At 40.3% G+C, this 27,134-nt stretch overlaps 1 protein-coding gene across 5 annotated transcripts in view; it reads left to right on the top strand.

The window, feature by feature from the left end:
* The window catches only part of CEP112 (centrosomal protein 112), a 471,778-nt gene that overhangs the window by 244,631 nt on the left and 200,013 nt on the right, over window positions 1-27,134 (top strand). For all 5 annotated transcript variants that reach the window (XR_007131880.1, XM_047758132.1, XM_047758130.1 and 2 more), the window contains exon 21: window positions 12,314-12,544. Coding sequence is in view for 4 of the 5 variants with exons in the window: in XM_047758132.1 (XP_047614088.1) it covers window positions 12,314-12,544 (231 nt within the window). In the remaining variant the exon portion in view is untranslated. The remainder of the gene's footprint in view (window positions 1-12,313; window positions 12,545-27,134) is intronic.

Here is a 27,134-nt window from a genome sequence, read left to right as displayed (position 1 = left end):
TTAAAATCCATACCTTATTCAGATTTCCTTAGTTTTTACCTAATGTTTTTCTCTGTTCCAAGATTCCACCTAGAATATATTAATTTTAGTTGTCCCATCTTCTTACTCTCCTCTTGGCTGTGACAGTTTGTCAGACTTCCCTTGTTTTTGATGATCCTGACAGTTTTGAGTAGGGCCTGTTGAGAATTTGTAAAGTGCCCTTCTATAGTCATTTGGAATTCTTGTGTAAGGACAATTTGTCTCTTCTCCCTTATTGATAAATTAAATCACTTATATCAGTGTGTACTCATGGATATTTATGTTACCTTTGGACTGTAATTCAATGCTTGTTTCTCAGATCGGTCCAGCTTTGGCCAGTGGGAACTTTCAGTTGGCCCCTTGCCCCTTTGGTATTTCTCCGTCAGCCTTGGCCTCCTTCCTTCTGCACAGCAGGACGTTCCAGGTTTATCTCAGGCATTTTATGCCCATTCTTAGAATCACTCATTTGTCCAAGGACCACTGGTTCCTTTCATTGGAGGAAGGTTTGAAAAACTAAAATCTGGGGAGTTCCCTTCGTGGCGCAGTGGTTGGCGAATCCGACTAGGAACCATGAGGTTGCGGGTTCGGTCCCTGCCCTTGCTCAGTGGGTTAACGATCCGGCGTTGCTGTGAGCTGTGGTGTAGGTCGCAGACGCGGCTCGGATCCCGCGTTGCTGTGGCTCTGGTGTAGGCCGGCGGCTACAGCTCCGATTAGACCCCTAGTCTGGGAACCTCCATATGCCGCAGGAGCGGCCCAAGACATAGCAAAAAGACAAAAAAAAAAAAGAAAAAAGAAAAACTAAAATCTGGGGTCTGGTGCGCTTGTTGCTACTAGGATGTCGTTTATTGAATATAATCTGTTTCTCCCCCATGTTGTGTGCTTTTAAGTTTTTTTCTCTTGGTCTTTTGTGTTCTGCCATTTTACTAGTCTCTAGATGTAATTTTTTATTGTAAAGTGGTTTTATTTTCTTCCTTTCTTTCCTTTTTTCCCCCTATTTTTCCGTCTTGTGTGATAGTTATTCTGCTGCCTATTTCTGTGGAATTTTGCTTTTCCTCAGTTCTGGAAAGTTCTGTCATTATCTTTTCATGTCTTCCCTATATTCCCTTTTTTTCCCCCTCCTTCTGGAACTTGATATATATATTAGATCTTATTTTTTTTCTGTGGCTTTAAACATCTCACTGTTGGCTTTTTCTGAGTTACCGTGCTGCATTGGGAGTAGTTTAGTAAGATCTCCCCTCAGATTCACTCCTTCTCACTTCTGCTATGTTTAAGCTGCCTTAACTCATTCACTCTATCTTTTTTTGGAAATTATATTTGGTTCTTTCTTAAATCTGGTGGTTTTTGCTTAATTGCTTCAGATTTACTTGTTTTGTAACTCCAGGCTTTGTATCTTTAAACACTTAACACATGTATATTTTATATTCTTTTTCTGATAATTCTCATATCTGAAGTGCTTGCTAGTGGGAGTCTATTTCTGTTGACTCTTACCAATTGTGGGTGTTTTTTTTTTTTTCCAGGGGGTACATAGTAATTTTTTATTATGAAGTGATTTTTGGTTTATCTTAATTTGGGGGAAACTTGGAGACATTAAACTGAAGAAGCTTTTTTTTGCAGAGGGAATTTATTTTAGCTTCAAGTGGGAATGGAGTGCACTACTGACCTGGAACCCCTTCAGTCCTGTTCCAGGCTCTCTTACTTGCTGGGTGGCATCCTGTTCAACTCCCACATCCCATTCCCTGTAGTTGCAATGCTGATAAGGACATTTTCTCTCAAAGATACCTGGCCTTCTTCTTTTTTTCTTTTTGCAGCCATGCCTGTGGCATACAGAAGTTCCCAAGCTAGGGGTTAAATCACAACTGGAGCCTGTCCCACAGCCACAGCAACACTAGATCCTAGCCACATCTGCGACCTACACTGCAGCTTGTGGAAATACTGGATCCCTAACCCAGTGAGCAAACCCAGGTATCAAACCCGAATCCTCACAAACGCTGTATCAGGTTCTTAACCCACTGAGCCCCGACGGGAACTCCTGCCTGGCCTTCGATTGTGCTTACTGCTCATTATCCTGGTTTCGGTACATGCAGTTTTGCATGTACATGGTTTGGGTTTGGTTTGATTTTCCCTTTAGGTATTTCTCTGCCTGTGAGCAAAGAAAGAGGAAAAAAATGCATTTTGTACAGGACCACGTTTCATCTCACGAGGGCCTCTCAGCATATCTCATCTGGCAAACTGTTTGAAGTAAACATCAGCAACATGCTTCGCTCTGCCTTGCCTTCAACACGCATTTAGTTGTTTACCTCTAGGACTGTATTCCCATCCATTCCACTCTTTCCCCATTGCTGGCCTCCTATCTCCAGTGTGTCTAATCCACTGTATAAACTCCCTCCAGGCTCACTGTTCTTAGTACCAGATCCAATGCTGTTACTTGGCTCACTGTCCGCACATACCCACCCCTCCGCAGCAACACATTTCGGCATCTTCATTGGCTCTCGTTCCTTGAAATCCAATCCATGTAGCTTAACATTCAAAATCCTTCGATAACGTCACCAGATTTCTCTTTTCCGGGTTTCCCTTCTTTAATGTTCTCTTTTTCTCCTTCCATATGGCTCATTCTTCTGCCTGAAACGTCCTACATCCCCATCCGCAAATGTGCTAGTTTCTCTCTTAAGAGTCCATCTCAGATGCCTTCAGTTTTATTCAATTTTCTAGAATCCTTCCAAGTTCAAAGTAACTACTCCCTCTTCTGACTTTTTATGGCCCTCTTATATCTCTTATGGCGTGTGTGTGTGTGTGTGTGTGTGTGTGTCTAAAGTCTTTCGGGGAAAATGTTTTCCTGGAAGTCACTTATCACAGTGGCTTCCACAGTATAGATCCTAGTAAATAGTGAATTATATGTCGTTCTAAATTAAAGAGTGGCGCAAGGAGAACAGTTTGTGATGATGACGGTGCATAAACTTTCTTTGAACGCACAAAGGTAACCGGATATATCAATACGTTGTTAAAGTGTCTTTAGTCCAAAAGCGCCTGTAGAAAAATTTTTCGATTTTGAAAATAATCTAAATGATTGTTTCTTAACCATGAACATGTGCTCGGTTCAACTGCATTTTGCTTTGATAAAGTGCATTAGAATTTTTGTTGGCGATGATAATCTGACAGTCCATAGTCATTTATATTTCAACCTCTCACTTCTTTTGCCAAAACTTACTAGATTCAGTATGGTTTCAAGAGTCATTAGCTTCCTAAGGAAATGGGTCTGTGTTGTAGGGGGAGTTTGTAATTCATTTTTCATCATGGTAAAGTACACATAATATAAAAGTTGCCATCTTAATCATTGTAAGGGTCCTGGTCAGTGATATTAAATGCATTCACCTTGTTGTGCAGCCATCACCTCCATCCATCACATAACCATCATCATCTTGTAAAACTGAAACTCTGCGTCCATTAAACACTACCTCGCCTTCCTCCCCCCACCCCGGCAATCGTCGCATACTTTCTATCTGTATGGTTTTGACTGTTCTAAGCACCTCGTCTAAGGAGACTCATATAGCATTTGTCTTTCGGTGACTGGCTTATTTCTGTGTAGCAGAACGTCCTCTAGATTCGTATATGCTGAAGCATATTGCAGAATTTCCTTACTTATTAAGACTGAGCAATATCCCGTTATATGTATAAACTACATTTTGCTTATCATTTATCCATCGCTGGCCATTTGAGTTACTTCCACATTTTCTGTTCTATTTAAACTGCTAATTGAGAGTCAGCTTGATGAAAAGTTGTCCTTATAGTTTGTCTCTCAGAGACACAACCTTTATTAACTTGTGAATTTTAAAAATAATCCTGCTCTTTTATATCAGTCACATAGATGAAGGTTTATCGCTCACTATTTATAATATTAAATGAGAATGAAGACATCTATTCCAAATTGATCTTGGCAGTTTCATCACTCTAGCTATCAGCACATGCTAATGATTGAAATATTAAATACCTGAGGGAAGACTTCAGCATTAAGTTTCTTTCATTGAATGTTTATTTCTTCCATAATTAGTTGATACATTTTTCAGCATAGTTTTTCTATTTGAAAATCACCATTGGACTAAATCCAGTACGTATCAGTGTTGCCAGCAATTTAAAATGCCTTCCTTTAAGTTACCATTGCATGCCCAGTCAACTCATAAAAATACACGAAATGATGAAGTGCAGCCCTGGGAAGGGTATGGAGATGGGTACACGTATATACCATTGTTTACCCTGGAAAGAGATTCACTGATTTGGAGAGCAGTTTGGATTAAAAAGTTAAAAATTATTCTTATGGTTTATCCAAATAATTTTGATAATATAACCTAAAAGCAAAATATTTGTTCACAGATGACACCTATGTAATAGTGACTAATTGGAAATAAAGCAGATGTTCAAGAATGATGATTCAGTAAATTATGATACACTGTAATATGAAATACCAAGAAGCCACGAAAAATAACAAAGAGACTAATAAAGGGAATAGAGGCATAAAGATAGGTGTGGAGAAGATGTAAACAATGTCTACCCAGTGATTGTACCATGAAAAATATTTTTATGTACATTGAAAAACACTGAAATTCAGTTTGGGGCGGTATCAGTGCCTTTGGAAAACTAACATTTTTGGGGTTTTTTTAAATTTTTTGTAAAGATTTAATGATCTTGTGGCTTTGGGATGTTAACGTTGTACTAATCATCGTGAAACTAGGTGTTAGAAGTGCGCAGTGAGAACAGGTAAAATGCAAAGTGCACTGCTTATCAGTGTCACCCTCCATGAGAAATTCTGACAACTTGGACTCCGTGTAGCATGTGATAAAAAGCAAAGGCTGTCAGACCAGACGGAACTGGATAAAATCTTTCCATGTTGCTTTTTCTCAGATTCCATGTCTTGGTTCTCTTGGGTTGCTCAACAAAAGACCGCCGATTGGGCGGTACAGTAGAAACTCGTCACAGCTCTGGAGGCTGGGAGTCCGAGGGCACGGCACCAGCGCGGTGCGGGTTCTCTTGCTGGTTCGTAGCTAGCACCTCCTGACTGTGTCTTCACAAGGTGGAAGGAGCAGGGCATTTCTCTGGGGTCTCTTTCAGAGAGGCTCTGACCCCATTGTATAAAGACATCAATTGCCTCCTAAAGGCCCTGCCTCCTTGTACCATCACCATAGGTTTCCAGTGTGTGAATTTTGTGGGGACACAAACATCCAGAGCATATTACTGCTTTATCGCAATCTGGTCGCTTTCTCTGTCCTCCACAGATCTCGACTGTTATATTTTCTATCTCCTTATCTCTTCCTGGTGCCTTCCGGGAGAGCGCTTTGATCTCATCATCCTTTCAGTTTACGATCTTGTTCTTTGGCTCTAGTGAATCTTTTCTTTCTCCCATCATTTCCACTTTTCTTCTTTTCTTTTTATTTTTGCTTTCTGCCTTTAATTTCTTTGCTTACCCTTTTCAGTATATTTTTATGCATTCGTACTCACACACATACATATTTATTATGCTTTTAAAGAATTATTTATCCACCTGTTCCAGTTATACTGCTTCAGGTAATGTATGTCTCTTCGCTGCTGTTGCTTTTTGTACTTTTTGTGCTTTTGCTCCTCAAGGATATTTAATTTGACCAGTGATCTCATGTTCTCCTGGGACTGTCTAGGTGGTAACATCTACTGGGAAGAGCAAAAGGCCAGGCTTTAGCTCTTGACCTACTGAATGAGCTCATAGGAGGAGGAGGAGAGAGTCTGGACCCCAAGACAGAGTGCTCCACTGTAGCATCCCTCCCATTCACAGCCACTCTACCAGGAACATCTGCTGCTCAGGAATTCACCTTAACCTCTAGGAAATAAATAGCAATAGGAGGAGGCGGTTTTCTATGGTTAAATGTCACTAGTTCTGAAAGTTGGAGGGGACAACGTGGAAAAGGGCATGCCCAAGAAGTTCTGATAAGTGTACACCTGTTTTCTTCAGCTCCTCACCCAGCAGGGCCTTTCCCTGCCTTGGCCTGCCCAGTCTCATGGCAGCACCGCCTTGGGCTCTCCCTTCCACCATGGCAACAGGACCTGGCAACAAAAGGGAGCGGCAGAAGCAGAGAACAAAGCATTCTTCCCGTCCCCCTTCTTATGGCTTCCAGTTTCCTGACTTCCTCCCCAGGCTGCAGTCCCTTCCCTTCCACAGACATATAGTCTGCAGTTTAGGACAGCCTTTGTTCTCCCCAGGAACCCCTCTGGGTTTGTTTGTGCTACTGTTTTCATTGCTGTGGCTGTTATCCTTATTAATATCTCAGATTCATGCTTCCTGCGGTTTCTCCATGGTCAATTCTGGGAAACAGAGTCAGCAGCCCATCCTAGTCTACCACACTGATTCACTGAGTGTTTTTTAAAAGAACATTTTGCCCCCTAAAAACAAAACAGTTGTCGCTGTCTAAGTCTAAATCCTCTTAGAAAATTTCTCTTTTTTTAAGATTTCTTATCTGTCTCAGAATGTGATTAAATAGACGATCTCTTCTCTTATTGTGCCCAAGAATTGCATTAAAGGGGAAGGAACCAGGACTTCCCGTCATGGCTCAGCAGTTAACGAACCTGACTAGGATCTATGAGGATGCAGGTTTGATCCCTGGCCTTGATCAACGGGTTAAGGATCCAGCGTTGCCGTGAGCTGTGGTGTAGGTAGCAGACGCGGCTCAGATCCTGCATTGCTGTAGCTGTGGTGGAGGCCGGCAGCTGCAGCTCTGATTCAACCCCTAGCCCAGGAACCTCCACATGCTGTGGGTGCGACCCTAAAAAGCAAAAAAAAAAAAAAAAAAAAAAGGAAAGGGGAAGGAACCATAAAAAAAGGATTAGAAAGCAAGATATTTTGCTTTCAGCTTGTAGCTGTCTATCAATATGCAGAAATCCATACATCTATGAAACGGGGAAGCAAATACACTTCACAACTTTGCAAACCTTGCCTTGCCTTTTCTATAAAGTCCTCTTGCACATTCTCCAGGGACCATCTATTTTAAAGCAGCTTTTTTAGGGAGGCAGGATAAAAACGGAGCACCCTATCACCTCCAGCTTCTGAGGGTCAGATTTTTTATTATTAAAACTTTCCTTCTCCTGCAACATAAATATGTTTGACCAACCATCTGTAATTCCTATCCCTTCCAATCTAGTGTAGAGAGGGAGCAGCATCAGTAGTTGAAATAGTGTGTACTGACCACAATCTAATATAAAGGAAAACTTTGTATGCTAATAGTATCTATCATGTTGGGTTATTTAATGCCTACCATGTTAAATAATCTACATGAGATGCCATGTGCAAAGTAAGTACTCAACATGCTAGCAATTATTATTTAGCACATAGAAATTATGAAATTGTTAATATTCAGAATGAATGAGTACAGGATTTTTATTGAAAATGAAGTAACCTCTTCTGGTAGGTATTTTGATTTTTAAAGCAACTTATCATTTAGCTTTGTGTTCCTGTTCCCAGCATCCCAGGGTAACTTTTGTCATTACTGTCACTTTGGGGTTCTCTGGTTTCGTCAGGGAATTGTTGGTTTATACAGTGCTTATTGAAGTATGTTATACATACAACATTTATTGTGTTTCAGAAAATGTTGCTTTAATAGATAATGCATAGACAACAACAACAGTAATAATAATTCTCCTTAGCCTAACTATTCATCTGGTAGCATGGCATATAAAGTTCCCTCCCTGTTCCTCTTCCCTTCTGAAAACAACTAAAAAGGCTAGATAATTTTTTTTTTAAAGAATATCTTTTTGAGTGTATTCACAAGCTGTTAAGTTAGTTAGGATACTCAGATATCAACTTCTGAATGAAAACAGAAACCCAGAGGTGTAAGCAGAGTACTGAAGACAGCTCTCACCTCGAGAACCTTCTTTAGACCTGAGTGAACATGAGCTTCAGTTTTAGGGCTCTTATAGGGCACGGCGGGTTGGGGGGGAGAAAGTACAGGGTTTGCTTAAGGTGGGGGAATCGAGGCTACCAGTCTGCATCATAAAGCTGGGACTCCAAGGGGCCAGGCCATACCTGCAGTGTCCGCATGAATTAGAAACAACCTCAGCACCGCGTGGGGACACCCCTCAAATTCATAACTATAAGACAGCGCTCAGGAGCATCTGATGCGTGAATGCACACGATCAGTGTATTCTGAAAAACGGCAGCTGGAAGCTCCAGGTGTCTGTCAGAGTCACATGTTTGCAGGAGAAGCCACTTTCAATTTCAATTTTAAAAGGACAGCAACACAAACCAATATGAGAAAAAACAAATTACCATGAAATTTTGAATATCAGAATGAGACCTGCAAAGACTCAAGATAACTGGAATTATCAGCCACAGCATCGAAAGTAATCATATTTAGTATAAAGTTAAAGGAATTGAAATGTAAGGAATTGAAAATACTTTAGGAGTTCCCGTTATGGCGCAGTGGTTAACGAATCCGACTAGGAACCATGAGGTTTCGGGTTCGATCCCTGCCCTTGCTCAGTGGGTTAATGATCCGGCGTTGCCTTGAGCTGTGGTGTAGGTTGCAGATGCGGCTCGGATCCCGCGTTGCTGTGGCTCTGGCGTAGGCCGGGGGCTACAGCTCCGATTCGACCCCTAGCCTGGGAACCTCCATATGCAGCGGGAGCGGCCCAAGAAATAGCAAAAAGGCAAAAAGGCAAAAAAAAAAATACTTTAATGGTAAAGCAATTTAAAAATTACCAAATATATTTGTAAAAGAATAAACTCCTAAAAATAAAAACAAAACAACTGAAATTAAGGATCTGGATGGATTTGAGAGCACATTACACACAGAAAATGTCTAGAATGTGGGAGAGAGGGAAAGAGATGGAAAATATGAGAGATTAGGTGAAAGAACGGGGAAACCGGACATACATCTATTGGAGTGCAGAAGGAGTGAGGAGAGAATGAAACAGACACATTAAATTAATAGTTTACACCTGAGAATTTTGCAAAACTTATAAAAACAAATTCAGAGGAGTGGCACGTCCCAATCAAAAAATTAAAAACATGTCTGCACTTAAAGAAACTTAAAAAAAAAATTGAGAACACAGGAGTTCCTGTCGTGGCGCAGTGGTTAACGAATCCGACTAGGAACCGTGAGGTTGCGGGTTCGGTCCCTGCCCTTGCTCAGTGGGTTAACGATCCGGCGTTGCCGTGAGCTGTGGTGTAGGTCGCAGACGAGGCTCGGATCCCACGTTGCTGTGGCTCTGGTGTAGGACGGTGGCTACAGCTCCGATTCGACCCCTAGCCTGGGAACCTCCATATGCCGTGGGAGCGGCCCAAGAAATAGCAACAACAACAAAAAAGACAAAAGACAAAAAAAATAAAATAAAATAAAATAAAAATTGAGAACACAAAACACAAAAAGATCCTAAAAGCAGCCAGAGAGATAAAAACAAATTATCTTCCAATGAATAACAGCTGACTTTTCAACAACACCTGCAAAAGTATTTTCAGAGTAGTGAAAATAGAGTGCTTGCCTCTAAACTTCTTTAAAGAACTTAAAAGGATGCGCTTGGGGCCAAAGTAAGCTGCTTGTATGTGTGGAACGTCCATGTTGCAAGAAGGGATGAGAGAAGCCGGGGGTAAACATGGCTGTATCCAGGCAGCTGCTGACTCAGGTGATTAGCAATATGGAGTTGATAAAAACAACATACACTGCAAGTAGCAACTGTGGCGCAGAAATATGGAAGACTGCACTGGAACTTAAAATGTCCTAAGTTCCTTTTGTTGTTTAAAAGGATATAAAGAGTAATTTACTTTAAAATCTGATGGGTGGAACATAGACGTTGAGGCCTCTGGCTGTGGGCACTAAGGAAAATATAGTGTTATCACGTCCAAACCAGAGAGAGAAGAAAGCTGAAAGAGGAAAAATTTTATTCATTTAGAATAAAAGAAGAAAAAGAAGGGGCAAAAACAAAAGACACAGAAGGCAGGGCGAATAGCACAAGATAAGAGAAAAATCAAGGCAAATGTATATTAGCATATGCAAACTAATGGACCAAATTGGACTAAATGCTCCATTTAAAAGACTGAGGTTGACTAGATTTTTTTTTTAAAGTTTCCAAAATATGTGCTGTTTATAAGATAAATAAATACCTAAAACTGGAGGATACGAAAAGGTCTCAAATGAAAGATTGGATAAAACTATATCAAACAAATGCTATCTATCTCCCTCCGGAAAAAGCTGCTATTAAAATCTGTTGATCTCAGGGAGTTCCCTTTGAGGCTTAGCGGTTAATGAACCCGACGAGGATCCATGAGAATGTAGGTTCAATGCCTGGCCTCGCTCAGAGGGTTAAGGATCTGGTGTTGCCATGAGCTGTGATGTAGGTCACAGATGTGCCTTGGATCCTTCGTTGCTGTAGCGTGGTGTAGGCCAGTGGCTGTAGTTCCGATTCGACCTGTAGCCTGAGAACTTCCATATGCTGCAGGCATGGCCCTAAAAAGCAAAAAACAAGAACAAAAAAAAAACCCCAAACAAGAAAAAGGATCTATTGATCTTAAGACAATGTGACTTGCAGGAAAATCAAAAAGAGTGAGCATCACTATTTGAAAACAAAAAGCCAATTAACAGTACACGGAGAAATAAACCTACCATCATAGTGGGAGATTTTAGCACAAGTCTTTAAGCAGTCCATAGGTCAAGACAAAGAATCAGTAAGGTGGAGTTCCCATCATGGCGCAGTGGTTAACGAATCCGACTAGGAACCATGAGGTTGCGGGTTCGGTCCCTGCCCTTGCTCAGTGGGTTAACGATCCGGCGTTGCCGTGAGCTGTGGTGTAGGTTGCAGACGTGGCTCGGATCCCGAGTTGCTGTGGCTCTGGTGTAGGCCAGTGGCTACAGCTCCGATTCGACCCCTAGCCTGGGAACCTCCATATGCAGCAGGAGCGGCCCAAAGAAATAGCAAAAAGACAAAAAAAAAAAAAAAAAGAATCAGTAAGGTGTAGATTTCAACAACATAATAAACAAGTTTGAGCTAATGGATTTGTGTGGAACACAGCATGCAACAACTTCCGAAAGGATAGGATACATGTTTCTTAGCAATCATTCATGAGCTGTAAAACATCGGGTAACTGGCCATCTAGCAATCTCAACCACTTTCAAAGAACGAATGTGGTATAGACTAAATTCTCTGGCCACAGTGCACTTAGAAGTGAATGACGCATGGACAGCAGTCGTTCAGCTTCATGTCCTAAATTGATTGGTATCCTCCCTAAAATTTCACATCCACCCAGAACTTGTGAATGTGAGACCTTATTTGGAAGTAGGATCTTTGCAGATACAATCGAGTTAAAATTAGGTCAGCTGGGTTAGGATGGGCACTGAATCTAAGGTGACCCGAGTCCTCATAGGGAGAGTGGAATTTGGACCCAAGATGCAGACACACAAAGAAAGTCACTCAAAGATGGAGGCAGAGACGAGTGGCGCCTCTGTAAACCAAGGAATGCCGAGGATTGCCAGCAAACGTGGAAAGCTAGGGGAGAGGTATGGACAGATTCTGCCTTGGTCTCCAGAAGGCACCAACCTTGCCAGCACCTTGGTTTCAGATTTCTAGAACTTTGAGAGAATAAATGTTGTCTTAAGCCACTCACTTTTCATACCTTGTTATGGCAGCGCCAAGAAGCTAGTATGCCCCCTAAGTTTGCAAATTAAGAGGTCTATTAAGTCTATTTAGTAGTCCTAATTAGATCAAAAGTCAAAAAATAATCATGGAGGTTAAAAAATATTTTGAACTAAATGATACTGAAAATACCATATATCTAAACGTAAGAGATTAAACTTAAGCAGTAGTTAGAAGGGCATTAATAGCCTTAAGTTTATAAATCAAGAAAGAAGAAAGGATAAAAATAAATGAGTTAGATATCCAAAACAAGAAGTTAGAAGAATAAAAAAACTTAAGAAAGTAAAATGAAGGACATAAAAATAAGAGCACACATCAATGAAATAAAAAGAAAAATGCAACAAGTACTAGATAAATCTCAGATACATAATACTGAATCTTTGAAGACGCAAGTTGCAGAAGAATACATGTAATATTCCATTTACACAGATATTTGAACCAAATACAACTGAATATGGTTATGTTGCACATGGTACAATATTTCAGGTAGTATTTTAGCTAGACGGGAATGTTGGAATTACGGAAGGAGAGAAGGGAGGCAGGAAGGCAAGAAGGAGGGAAGGAAAGGGTGAACTTTGGTAGCCTTTTGCAATTCTTTTTCTATGACTTTCCTAGTCGTATCCTCTGCTCATTTTTCCATTTTTTTTTTTTAAAAAAGGTTATTGCTGACATGGAGGCACAAGTCCACAAGTTGAGAGAAGAGCTGATTAATGTGAATTCCCAGCGAAAACAGCAGCTGGTAGAGCTGGGTCTTCTTCGTGAAGAGGAGAAGCAAAGGGCTGCACGGGACCATGAGACCACCGTCAACAAACTGAAGGCCGAGTCAGAAAAGATGAAGATGGAGCTGAAAAAGACTCATGCTGCGGAGACAGAGATGACGCTGGAAAAGGTAAGATGCCCAACTAGACTTTCACAGACAAGGGGGATCTGTGTTTGAAATCCACAGCTTGCCACCCTTGTATTTAATCTCTAAAAAGTATTGGACATAGAATTACTCCCCAGATTTATAAAGCATTGAAATGAGCAACCTAAGTATCCTGCTGTATGTCTAAGGGAGCTGGGTTTCCTAGCTTTTCCCTTGGCTTTCATGGAAGGGATTTATGGGAAATCCCATTCTATAGTAATTAAATACACATCGTGATAGGACAGTGTTACAATATGTTATAGTATCGTCAGATATTATACTGATGAGGAGTATTTGGGCTGTAACCCTGAGTTTTCCTAAGTTAAGACTACGTCTCAGATTTTTCCTAAGTTATCTAATAGTTATTTCTAGATTTTATAGTTTTGTATAACAGTGTCACTTAAATGATGACATGTTTTCCCAAATTGATATTTCAAATTAAGAACTTTCTTTAGGTTATACATTTTTGAAATATATGCCAATATAATGTCACATTTTGAGTTGACATATTCCAGATATAGTTTCAACCATTCATTCTTTGGATGCTCTGGAAAAGTGTAAATATTTTAATTGATAGTAAATGTGAATTGCCATTAATCATAGCAACTGTAAATTGCCCCCTGAGTTCTTTAAGGCCAATCTGTATCTTGGGATCAAGACACTTAAAAAGTGTAATTTAAGAATCTTCTGGAGTTCCCATTGTGGCTCAGTGGAAAAGAATCTGATTAGGATCCACGAGGACATGGGTTTGATCCCTGGCCTTGCTCAGTGGGTTAAGGATCCCACGTTGCTGTGAGCTGTGGTTTAGGTCACAGACATGGCTCTGATTTGATGTTGCTGTGGCTGTGGTGTAGGCCGGCGAATACAGCTCTGATTTGACCCCTAACCTGGGAACGTCTATATGCTGTGGGTTCAACCCTAAAAAGACCAAAAAAAAAAAAAAAAGAATCTTCTGATTGTATTTTTTCTACTTCTTCTTCCTCTTTAAATGTTAAGCCTTCCTAGTGTGCACAACGCCACCCTAGGCACTGCTCCACTGCTTTTACCTGGGTCGTGGGCCTGAGGTGCTTACTTTATAGGAATACCCTAATTTACCTGAGTCAGATTTCAGCAGACTGCCTTTGGCAGCCCAGCTCTGAACCCAGAAATAAATAGAAAATGGGCTCTAAAGAGGCAGGAGTGAGCCAGGGTTCTTGGAGGAATAGCAAGGAGGCCAGTGCGGCTGGAAATGATAGGCAAGGCAGAGGTGATACAGTCAGGGGAGAGACCCCGCAGGGATGGACCGGGCGCTGTAGGGCTGTAGAGGCTGTTGAAAGGGCTTTGCTTGGACTTTGCTGAGTATAGAAGGCTTGGTGGGTTTTGAGCAAAGGACTGGCTTGACCTGACCCGTTTGAGTAGGATCTCTCTGTGCAGGCTGAGGCTAGAGCAAAGATGGAAGTAGGGAGACTAGTCCAAAGCTCTTGCGGTCCTTTAGACAAGAGTATGATAGGTGCTTGGGCTTGGCCAATAGTGCTGAAGGTGGTAAACTGATCAGATTGGGGTTATGGTCTGAGGTTAGAGCTGGCAGGATTTGCTTTTGGTTCACACGCAGAGGTGGGTGGAGAGAAGTGGAGGGAGAAAGAGGGAGAGAGGGGGCAGGTGCCTGAGTAGTCCTGAATGATTCCAGGTGACTTGCTGGAGCCAGTAGGTAAATGGAGTTATCTGCCCTTTGCTGAGAGACTGCAGGAGCCACTGGGCCTACGTGACTCGTTCTGGTTGAGGGGCCTGCATTTATCCACATGAGGGTGTCGGTGATGATTCCATCAAAGCGGTACAAGATCATAATGTTTGACGCTACACGTACCGAGTGTCAGGACTCAGGGAAATTTCCGTATATGGTAGTAGATCCAGCCTCTGACAATAGCAACAGCGAGGCTGATGGGGAGTGAAAGTGGTGACGCACTTGCCTTCTCTGGGAGCTGATACACACCCGTCTCCACTCCGCTCGCCTCCACCAGCAGTTCAGAGTGTTCCCAAGTGAATGTGCTTGCATGGCACAGATGCCAGTGTACCTTGATTTTCTAAAAAAACTGGATATAGTAAAGCCAGACTTAGCAAACATAACAGTTTAGGCCTTCACTTTCTTGCTTCATCTGTTCATGTTTTAAATGTTTCTTTTTAACAGGAGAAAAATGCTCAAGTATAGGTTTAGTCGTGTTACTAACAGGTTACAAATAATTAAAGAAATTAGTGTTAGAAACCATCGGTAATTTATTTGGCAGATATCTCTTGAATGATTTCTGTTTCCCAGAGGTGTTACCCCAGGCACTGTGGGTCTATTCAGAAAAAAAGCCCACAGTCCTTAAGGAGATTATTTAAAAAAAAAAAAAATAGTGTGTAGGACACACAGTTAACTATAATGCCAGGTGGACCATGACTTGGGGGGGAATTATTTTCTGTTAAGGAAATCGGGGACATTAACTGGAAGAGATGTCACTTGTCTGCGACATAGGTAACACGGAGGAGTTTGACTAGTGGATATGCAAGACGGTATTCTAAAGCCAAAGGGATGACAGCAGCAGTTGCCCACAAAACCGCTTCATGGCGGAGAGCTTAGTCAAGGGGAGTGGTTAGTGATCAGGCTAAAAGGTAGCTTGGGGTCATTGAAAGTCTCCAGAGCTGTGGTTGGTATTTTACCTCCATTAGGTAAACCTGAAATGTCAAGATTCAAGTGACTGTTAGGAAAATCTTGTCAGGGCTGGCAGGATGCCATAGCCGTAGAGGGAGTGGGCAGGGATGGGTGGATCCGGGTGAGAGGTCTCCAGGGGCACATTCGAGGTGCATGAAGCTGGTGAGGGGCTCGCAGTGACAATGGGCCAGAGGAGACATGTTGGCGAATGGGCTCAGCAGTGGCACTGACTGGTTAAGTCTAAATGCAGCCTTAATGAATTGGGAGGGTGGAAGAAGTTTCTGGTTGGGGAGGAAGAAGATGAACTCGGTGATAGACTTCAGTTGTACTGGAAGTACAATCGCTCCACACAGTTGGGATGTATGCTTGCAATTCATGGAACACTTACGGATAATCCCAAGAAAGGACCAGACTGGAAGAAACAGCTGTGGGCGTCACCTCCAGGGAAGGGGCTGCTCGGGAGAGGAGGCCAGGTGGAAAACAAACAGCTGTGAAGGACTTCAGTTAAGAAGTCTGGGGGGGGGGGAGTTCCGTCGTGGTGCGGTGGTTAACGAATCCGACTAGGAACCATGAGGTTGCGGGTTCGGTCCCTGCCCTTGCTCAGTGGGTTAATGATCCGGCGTTGCCGTGAGCTGTGGTGTAGGTTGCAGACGCAGCTCGGATCCCACGTTGCTGTGGCTCTGGTGTAGGCCAGTGGCTACAGCTCCGATTGGACCCCTAACTTGGGAACCTCCATATGCTGCAGGAGCGGCCCAAGAAATAGCAAAAAAAAAAAAAAGACCAAAAAAAAATTAAAAAAAAAAAGTCTGGGCGGAAGCAGACAAAGAAGGGTCGTCAAGGTAAGAGGAGTGTGGAAGAATGTATTTTCGTGGAAGTAAAGGAAGAGACTCTTTGGAAAGGAGCTTTGTCAAGAATGTGACAGGAATCAGGAAGGATGAGGGCCTGGGATCTGAAACCGAGACGTCATTGATGATCTTGGACAGAGCCCAGAAAATGATAGTGTGGGCAGAAGGCCAGTGAGAGAGTAGCCAGGAAGGGGACCTGAGTGAACACGCCATCGTTTGGGAAAGCCTGATGTTAAAAGGAAGGTGTACGTCCACAGAGCAGCAGGCGTTAAGGAGAGAGTATTTTTAGGCTGGAAATGCCTTGCAATACATGAGAAAGGACTGATGGAGAGGAAGCGCTTCATGATGGAGCTTAACCTAGCGCGCTGATGGCTTGCGATTGAAGAGGTGAAGGGGGTGCGTGGAATTCCCAGCCGGGGCTCACCCGCTCCCCTTGGCCTCGAGGATGCAGGTGCGTGAGACGAGGGTCTGTTCCTGGAACACGCCCTCCCTCTCCTGCCTTCAGGCCTTCGCTCTTGGTTGCCCCTTGGGCCTGCTCTTCCCCGTGATGGTCTTACGGCCGTCCTCCTCCTCCTCCCTGTGCTCTCCTCGCGGTGTCGTCTGGCCTCCCTCTCCCTCCTCGGTGTCTCCTGCTGTCTTCACAGCTCATCTCACTCTCTGAATTCACCTTTTCACTTTTTCACTTGTTTATCTTCTCTTTCTCCCCCACTTAGACTGTAAACTCGTGAGCGGGCTCTTGTCTATCTTGTTCGTTTCCGTACCACTTCTGTCCAGATAAAACTCGGCACATGGTGGGCTAACCTGCTATATAGTAAGCAAGTGAATGGCGGGAGCCATGACTTTCAAGGAGGGATGAAGGAAGAAGAGAAGTGATACAGATACAAAGGATCTCTGTGACCAGACTTGAGAGGTACTCATCCCAGACGTCATCCGTACCCTTAGTGAAGTGTCACTGTCATCTGCTCAGAGCGAGGGATATCGAGAAGAGTGGAACAGCCAGGCGCAGGCTGAGCGGTGGCCTGAATGCAGCTGAGAGGAAGAGGATGTGAAGGGCTTGGCTTGGGTAGAACTGGGGTTCTGAGGGGAGAGGAGGGAGCACCGTGGGATGAGTCTGGAAGAATGGAATGCCCTGAATTGAAGTGAGAACACACGTAGTACAAGAAGATAGAAGTGGAGTTTTAGCCTAGTAACTTTAGCTGCTAGGAATAAAGGTGCCAAGGAGATGAATTGGATTGCAGGCGCTTGGTGGCATCGAGAGAGTCTGGGGAAAAGGATGAGAGCATTAAGTGTGACATGTTTGGTGTCATGAGTTTTGTTTTGGTCGAGTTGGTGGAGTTAACCATCCCCACAGTTTGAATGATAAAATACAGGTGCTTTTGATATAATTTGTTTTCCTGACTGGTAAATGTTTTTCCTTAACTAATTAAAGGATTCCACATGCAATGAAGAACTGAATCGTGAGTTCCCTGAACCAGTCCTTGTGAAATATTCATTTCTAAAGCTTTAGGATCACGTGTGGTGCTTCATACAAAGTAGGCCTTCATAAATGTTAAGTGAGTGAATAAAAGAATGATGATGAACAGAGAAATTCAGTATAGCTACTGTGAATGATAATATGAATAAGTTAAAAACTGTTGATTCATGCAAATTTGATTTCAACCCATTATGTATTCTTTGGGTAGGACAAGGTACATCTTTATATTCAGATAGTCACTTGTTTTTTTATTGTTGGCATTTCTTTCATATTAGTAAGTTAAATGCAAAGAATAACATTTTTTAAAGATGGTTTTATTTTTCTGCACAAAGTTAGTAGACATTTGAGCTCTTATTATAGAAATTTGAATTAACTCTAGTAAACTGATAGGTAATTCTCTTGTTAGCCTCTTGCCAGCGTTTTACATGTTGTTGAATTCTTACTGTGTCTTATAGAAGGTTTAATGTTTTCTCATGCTTAAATAGATCTGAAAGTTAAAATATTTGCTAGCATCTCAAAATCCCGTCACAATTGAGGGGTTTAGAAATTGATTTTCTCTCATTAAGTAAAAAGTTGAGGTTCAAAGAGAGAATAACTCTAGAATAATAAATAATCTAAATGTAGCCTTCCCTGTGGGTCTGGGTTGTTTCAGTAGCACTTACAATGTTAAGGTTATAAAGGAATTCCTAAGTCCAGATCCTACCTGAGTTTCTGTCAGCAGCGATTTAGACCCAGATGATATCTTCAATGGCTTTGAGTTAAGAGAAACATGAAATACCTCCACAAGGTCAAAATCCTCTAAATAGAAAATCCAAGCGAATAAATGATTGACATTTGCAAAGTGAAAGCTGCTTTTCCAGCCTTTTACAATCTTTTCAACCCGATTGAAACAAAGTCCATGAAATACGCACTTCTGAAAAATTAAAGAACATTACTACGTGATGGTAGTGGGTAACTCTCAGAAGTTTGATTAAAACTTTGGTATTTAAAAATTACTGTTCTTTCGGAAAACTATTCAGCTACTTGAAAAAATAACCTTTCTTGAAATAGAAAATATTTTAGAAAATATGGAAAATAAGAAATGTAGAATTCCTTGTTACTGTCACCACCCACAGGTAAGTAGTTATTACTTAATGTATGTATAACTACATTAACTCAGCTAAGATCATGCTGAGCAAACTGCTCTGCCTTTTGCTTTTAAAAAATTTTGTTTACATTGATTCAAAGATTAACATCTTTATGCATAAAATGTTGTCAATATTTCATTCCATTTTTTTCCCCTTAGTTTAAGATCCCAGTAGAATTACAAGGTCAAATTGCTTTTCAAAAAGGCTTTACTAATTTATATTTTCCCCAATACAATATCTGTTTTATCTAGTCAGTTCTTAGTATTAATACTTTAATTTGGCTGTATTTTTTTTTCAGGGTCGCACATGCAGCATATGGGAGTTCCCGGGCTGGGGATCGAATTGGAGCTGCAGTTTTTTGGGTATTTTTTTCCTGAAGAACATTTATGGTTTCTAATTTGCATTTATAAGAGAATGTACATTTATAATAGATTTGTTATTCTATTTCATTTTCTAAGAATTGCCTGTTCACATCTGTTGTCTCTTCTCTTAATGTGCTAGTGTTTTCCTTATCACTTTATATAAACTTGTTTTACATTTAAGATGATAAAACTCTTTGTGGCAAATATTTTTGGTATTTTCCTTTTAATTTTGTCATTTAATTTTATGAAACGCAAAATTTTTATTTGTATTTAATCTATTGAATCCTTTGTGAAATCTCCAGTATAAGCAGGTTTAAGCTTCATGATTTGATATTTTAAAATATATGAACACATCAAACATTTTCCACACTGTACTCTACTAAGTAAAAAGCTCTTATGAAATTGACATAGCATTTACCAGCTTGGGCTCCTGGTCTATAATTTTAATGGTATCTGAAGGATTATACTGGAATTCTGCCAGCCTGAAGTCATTAAAAGGCTTTGAGCAACAATTCAGCATCTTTTTCAAATTTAAGAAAAGCCCCATATGGCATAATTATTCAAAGCTAAGGTCATAGAAACTACTTAAACCTTTGAAATTTATAATTAAAGGATTAATATTAACTTATGAAGACATTGTCATTTTGGCTTAAAATGGATTTCTAATCTCAATTCTGTTCTTTTTACTTTGATCTTTTCCGAGTTTTTCCTTTGCTAAAAATATGCAGTTTTTCTCCTTAGATTTTTAAATATTATTCTCAGACAGTTAAGATTTATAAAAATTGATTGACAAACAACATTCAGTTTGATGTTTACAATATTCCACAAATACTAACGAACTTCAAGTTGGTGTTTGCTCCTGGGTGTAAATAAGCCACAGCTTGGTGTAATGGACTCTAATGATATGTCTAAGTAAAACAATACATTCATCTACAAAAGAAAAAAACTTTCACAGATGGAAACTTGGAAGACTTTGGATGTATGCATAATTTGAATATGATGGATCGTATTCATTTATATTAAGGTTTAGAATTTTAAAATCTCTTCAGGTCGCCTCAACTGTAAACCTTCGAATGGCTCAAGGAGCTATGTCATAGCACAGACTTTTTTTTGTCATTTTGACAATATGCCCAAATCAACCCGAGCCAAATATTTTAGTTAAGTCAGTTAACGTATCTCCTTATATAACAAGAGGAGTTGTGTGTTCCCTGGAGACTCAGTTTTACATCAGTTTTTACATCAGTCTCCAACTCTCTTCTACTTTTTCAGGTTCTGATGCGAGGCACCTGTCCCACAGTGATTCCACCAAACAAATACTGGAATCTTGTCTGGGGTGTTTGCTTATTAAACAGAAGTAGCAAAGTATCTATCATCTTTCATGCTTGAATATTTGCACAGTCAGGGCTTTACCATCCACACCTGAGTGGGGCTGCTCCCTGATGAACAGTGTCTACTGTTTCCCAGAGTATCTTTTGCCCTTTCTCCCTCTGTCTTTAACGTGTGTTCAGGCCCTATTTTCTAGCTGTCTGGGGGAGTAAATCAATAGTGTTAGCTTCAAAGTCTAGTTTTCCTAGGCTAGGAAGCTGTGTTTTACTTGGAGAAAATTAAAAGCCTGTGTATTTTATGTCAGGATTATTTGAAAATAAAATCTAGAATTATAAATGAATCGTTGTTTTTAAAGAAAACATGCAAAAGGTTTACCGTCCCATTGTTGCTCTGCGGCCGAACTCCCTCATAGTCCAATCCATTATGAATATGAGCTCCGCCGTCTACCAGAAGCTCTGGCTTTTATCCTTTTGGACATTCTTAAGGGAAAAAATTTACCTAAAATAAAGGGAAAATCTCTCAGATCAGTGCAGCAGAAGATAGTAATTTCACTTGAGAAGTTATTGGAAATAGAACAGTTTTTTTTTTATGCCACCTGCAGAGATTGATATCCAAACTTAGAGAATTGGGAGCCAGTAAAATGAGCAAGTGCTTGTGCCCAAAGGCTTTTGTGTGTGTTTATTTTGCTTTGTTTTGTTTTTGTTTGGGTTTTGTTTTGTTTGCTTGCTTTGCTTTGCTTTTTAGATTCCATGTGTAAGTGGAATCATACAGTATTTGTCTTTGTCGGTCTGGTTTATTTCACTTAGTATAGTTTCCTTTGATGTGCAGAAACTTTTAAGTTTGATATAGTCCTATTTGTTTTCTTTTAATTTTTTATTTATAGTTGATTTACAATGTTCTGTCAATTTCCGCTGTACAGCAAAGTGACCCAGTTATACATATACACACTTTTTGATTAATTTATTTATTGTTTTTAATTGTTTATTTATTATTCTTTTTTTCATTACTCAATGAATCATTCTTTTTTTATTTTTGCTGGTGTTGCCCTTGCCTTTGGAGTCAGATCCAAAAAAAAAAATTGCTAAGACTGATGTCAAGGAGTTTATTACCAATGTTTTCTCCTAGGATTTTAATGATTTCAAGTCTTACATTCAAGTCTTTAATCCATTTTGAATTTATTTTTGTCTATGGTATAAGACAGTAATCCAGTTTCTTCCTCTTGTGTGTAGCTGTCCAGTTTTTCTAACACCACTTGTTGAATAATTTGTTCTTTCCCCATTGTATGTTCTTGCCTCCTTTATCATGAATTGACCATATATATGTGGTTTTTATTTCTAGACTCTCTATTCTGCTTCATTGATCTCTGGGCCTGTTTTTATACCAGTACCCTACTGTTTTGATTATTCTAGCTTTCTAGTATAGTTTAAAACCAGGGAGCATGATACCTCCACCTTTGATCTTCTTTCTCACTATTTTGGCTATTCAGGATCTTTTGTTGTTCCACACAAATTTTAGAATTATTTGTTCTAGTTCCGTGAAAAATGCCATTGGAATTTTGGTAGGCATTGCATTAAATCTGTAGATTTCTTTGGGTAGTATGGAAATATTAATGATATTAATTATTCTGATCCCTGAGCACAGAATATCTTTCCATTTATTTGTGTCTTCTTCAAGTTCCTTCAGCAAAGTTATATAGTTTTCAGTGTATAGGTCTTTCCCCTCTCCTTAAATTCATTCCTAGGATTTTATTCTTTTGCAGTTCTAAGTGGGATTGTTTTCTTGATTTCTCTTTATGATCATTTATTCTTAGTATATAGAAATACAACAGATTTCTGTGTGTTAATTTTGTACCCTGCAGCTTTACTGAATTTGTTTATTAGTTCTAGCAGTTTTTTGGTGGAATCTTTAAGGGTTTTCTGTATGTAGTATCATGTCGTCTATAAATAGTGAGAGTTTTATTTCTTCTTCCTTTCCAGTTTAGATGCCTCTTATTTCTTTTCTTGCCTAATTGCTGTGGCTAGGACTTCCAATACTGTGTTAAATAAAAGTGGCCAGAGTGAATGTCCCTTTCATGTTATTGATCTTAAAGGAAAAGCTTTCAGGTTTCCACTGTTGCATATCATATTAGCTGTGGGTTTGTCATAGCCTTTATTATGTTGAGGTACATTCCCTCTTTGTTGAGAGTTTTTATAAATGGATGTTGATTTTTACCAGGTGCTTTTTCTGCATCTATTGAAACAATCAATGATTTTTATCTTTTACGTTGTTAAAGTGGTGTATCACACTGATCGATTTGCAGATAATGAACCCTTCTTGTATGTCTGCAGTAAATCCTACTTGATCATGGTCTATGATCCTTTTATTATATTGTTGAATTTGGTTTGATAATATTTTGCTGAGGATTTTTGCTTCTGCAGTCATCAGGGATATTAGCCTGAAATTTTCTTTTTTGTGGTATATTTGTGTGGTTTTGATATCAGAGTAATGCTGGCCTTGTAAAATGAGTTTGGAAGGATTCCTTCCTCTTCAGTTGTTTGAAAGAGTTTGGGAAGAATAGGTATTATCTCTTTTTGAAGGTTTGGTAGAATTCATTAGTGAAGCTATCTGGTCCTAAACTTTTGTTTGTTGGGAGTTTTTGGATTAGTCATTTGTTTTCCTTACCAGTAATTAGTCTGTTCACAATTTCTCTTTGTGTGTGTGTGTTTAAAATTAGTAATGATAATTGTGCAATCCTTTTGATTCTTTCAGCTTCATGGCCACACTTTTAGGAGTCTTCTTGGACAGTGCATCTTTTTTTCATAACACTGAATGCATTAGTATCTTCGTTAATGATAAAATGATTACAAAATACAACATAAATAAGAATTTATGGCATTATCTTGATAGCTTACTATAAATAGGGTGCCTGTATAAATCAAGTGGCCCAGGAAAGTTCCTGTTTGTACCTGCTGTCCCTGTATCCTATAATGATTTAACATTTTCCCCAACCACTTTCAGTCTTCAACATGTCCTAGCTTGCTTGCTAAGTTGTATAATTATCCTAACTATCAAGGTACTTTTTTATGTAAAGGAGGCATCTTTTCATCTTATAAATCCTGTGACTTGATTATCAAACATTATAATGTTGAATACATATACTTTAAATGAGTGCCTTTTTTACAGTAATACTGAATTTAGGTTTAGATAACTAGACTCTAAATTATGTTAATATTGCAACTAGCCTTTACTGATTTTTTCCACACCAGACTAACATTTTAGTAGCATTCAGTGCACTAAGAAAAAATTATTTTCCATTTTTTTAGGGGTCTTAAGGAAGTTGGAGTGAAGAGACAGCCTCCCTATTCACATTCCTGCTTCATTTTGTGTAGAGTTTCTGTGATGGGAGGGCAGATAGTGAGCTGATGGGCATTATGTGTTGAGTGGTTTAGTGTCTGAGGTTGCAGAGGAGTCAGAGGGCATAGTACAGTGGAAGAGCTCTGGGCTGAGAGTCAAGTCTTGTTCTAACCATTGCTCATAATGGAAGGGAAGCAATAATTCTGTGTGGGGCAGGGTTTCCTGATTAATACTGTGAGAATTACATAAATTAATGACTATAAGTTGTCAGTTAATTTAATTTGAATACATTACAGGATGTGGTAAAAAAAAAAATAATGATAATGTACATGACCAGGAAGAGTGCAGTTGGCTTAAAGAAACCTCTTCATCTTCTGTGGTAATCAAAGAAATACTAATTGAGACAAGATGCTACTTTTCATATATTGAATAAACACAGTACTTTACATAATACCAAGTATTATTTTTAATTAATAATACCAAATACCAGGGGTGCAGTGAATAAATTCTGTAAAATGTTGTTAGTGTGAATGTAAATTGGTACAACCTTCACAAAAGCCTTATAATAAGCCAGTAACTTATATTAACTTGAAAAATATCCATCTCTTTTGACTTAGTAATCAGTTTATCAGTTAGCATAATATTGCTACCACAACCCAGAAACGATATCCCTCTAAACAACAAATTAATCTCACTCATGAATACTGTAAAAAAAAAATCAAATGAAATAGTAGGCAATAGAATCTAGTGGTTCACTTAAAACATCATATGGCATGACTACATGGGCTTTATTCCAGGAATCCAAAGATGGTTTGATATTAAGAATGCTATTAGTTTAATTCGCTATATTGATTAGTCAAAAGAGAAAACATATATAGTTTTCTCCATATTCTTCACAATGGGCTAAGCTGCTGTAAAAAAGAACCCCAAAACACAGTGGATAAGTGATATTGGGCATTTATTTCACCCTCAAAGGAATCTGGTTCAGGGGTGAGAACAAATGATTCTGTTCTACTAGGTCATTTAGGAACCCGGGCTGGCTGGTGGAATGGCTTTGTCATCTTCGATGTGGAGCTTCCATCTCTGCATTAAATGGTTCCATTTGTCACCATTTCTCAACCAGCAGGAAGGGGGAAAAGGAAGATGAGGAGGACAGGTAATTTCCTTTTCAGGAAGTGCTATAGCAATTGCATATATCAATCTCACTCATATTCTGCTGGAGAAATTTTAGTCTTAGGGCTTCACCTGGAGAAGCAGGGACTTGTTAGCATGTGCAACATTAAAAATTGGGGGATTATTGTTTTTAAAAAGAAGAATGAATGCTAAGGGGCATTTAGCAGGCAATGGCACATTCTTAATGCTTTTAGCATTTGATGCCTATTCTATATATAATAGCCCTAGACACTTGATATAAAATGAACAAAACAGGCAGATATTCCTGTTTTCCTTGATCTCACATTCCAACAGGAGAGACAGACCTTAAGCCAAGAACATGATCAGAAGTAATGTATATAGGATTTTCTTTTAAGTGTCTAAGTGCTGTTGAATAAAATGCACTTAAGGGAGATTAAGGGAGACTGGAGTACCAGAGTTGGGACTATTTAAATAGTGTGGTCAGGAGTTCCTGTTGTGGTTCAGCAGTAACAAACCCGACTAGTGTCCATGAGAATGAGGGTTTGATCCCTGGCCTCAGTGGGTTAAGGATCCTGCGTTGCTGTGAGTTGTGCTGTAAGTCACAAACATGGCTCAGATCCTGCATTGCCGTGGCTGTGGTGTAGGCTGGCAGCTACGGCTCCGATTCAACCCCTAGCCTGGGAACTTCATATGCCGTGGGTGCAACCTTAAAAAAAAAAAAATAGTGTGGTCAGTATTGGCCTCACTGATAAGGTCAGTGGAGGAATTGAGTTAGCCATGTACATATTTGGAAGAATAAATTTATAAAAGAGCAAACAACTGATGCAAAGATGCTGCAGCAAGAGCATGGCTGGCATAATTAAGAAACAGCAGGGAAGCCAGTGTGGAGAGAGTGGAGTAGACAAGGGAGAGAGAGTGGGAGATGAAGTTTGGGGGATCCCAAGGCTCCTGATCATGTAGACCCTTTGAAGCTGTTGTAAGGACTTTATGGAAGAAAATTGGTGTATCGTGCCAAAGAATGATATGATCTGACTTAGGCTTGAAAAGATCATTCTAGTTGTGCAAGAAAAAAAGGTGAGAAACCAATTAGAAGGGTACTGCAGTAATACTAGTGAGAGATGATGGGGGCTTAGGCCAGAGTAGCACCAGTGGAAGGCGGTCCAATTCTGGATATATTTTAAAGCTGGAACCAACACGACTTTCTGTGGGATTTGATATGGGATATGAGACTAAGGAAAAGTAAGCCATGGATAAGCTTACATTTGAGGTGGGGGGGGATGGAAATAGGTTAGTTCCTTGTGGGGTGGGTTTATATGTGATTTTTAATTATATTGTTCAGCTTTTTCTAAATGTTCTGTGCTATAACCACTTTGTAGGCTAAACAGTGATGGACAAAATTCACTATCCAGCTATATTGTTGCTCTTCCCCTAAGCCCTAAGACATCTTCAACTTGCTTCCTGCTTTCTGCCCCTGGGAGACCAGAGTCACAAAGAAAAGGATGTGCTGGTCCTCAGCCCTGGCATTACATTAGCTGACATCAGAAAATGAGCAGCGTGATTACCATGTCACTACCCCTGCTCACCCCTGCCTGAATCCATGTCCCCTGATCATCTTTCTGTCAGGGTGGGGAGGCTGTGTCCTCATTAGCATCAAAGAAAAGCAGAGGCTCTGCCTGTCCTGCAGCCTGCTCATAGGGCTCTCATCTTTGCTTCTGGAATCTTCATAGGGTCCAAAGGAAATGTGGGCTTCTTTGACTTTAGACCCCCCATCTCTCTGATAGGGCTGAAAGGAGAACGTGGTACTGCCCCTGGGACAGAGCAAGCTGGTCGTCCGAGGCCACTGAGGGACGCAGGATCATCCGGCCTCAAAGAGAGGAGGATAAGACAGAGACACCCTCTGTGTTCCTGAGGCCAGGGATCTTCCTAAAAGATGAATCTCATTGCTGGGTTGGATCAGGCACTGGCAATATCGAAACAGCCTCTCCCCTCAAAGAGAGTTGTTTTAATGGGGTGATAGTAATGGAAGGAATGAAAGTTGATTTCACTTGACTGAAATCAGAGCCATTGTCTAGATGTTGGGCAGCATGCCCTGAGAAACACTCAGGAAGGTGTCTGGAAGTCTGTGGGGAGGGTAGAATCAGACAGAGCCTTCCGGATAAGGTCGATTGTGCGTGAGTGACATTTCTCCCCTTCTGCTTAAAAGTTCAAAGAGTGCCATTGCCCACAACAAAATGAGGTGGCCACAGCTCCTTAGCTTTCTAACGAAGGATTTGTATAGTCTCATTTCTCTTCTTTTATCTTTTTTT

This window comes from Phacochoerus africanus, chromosome 14 (genome assembly GCF_016906955.1).
Source record: "Phacochoerus africanus isolate WHEZ1 chromosome 14, ROS_Pafr_v1, whole genome shotgun sequence".
Classification (NCBI taxonomy): Eukaryota; Metazoa; Chordata; class Mammalia; order Artiodactyla; family Suidae; genus Phacochoerus; species Phacochoerus africanus.
This window is presented reverse-complemented; position numbering and strand designations above follow the sequence as displayed.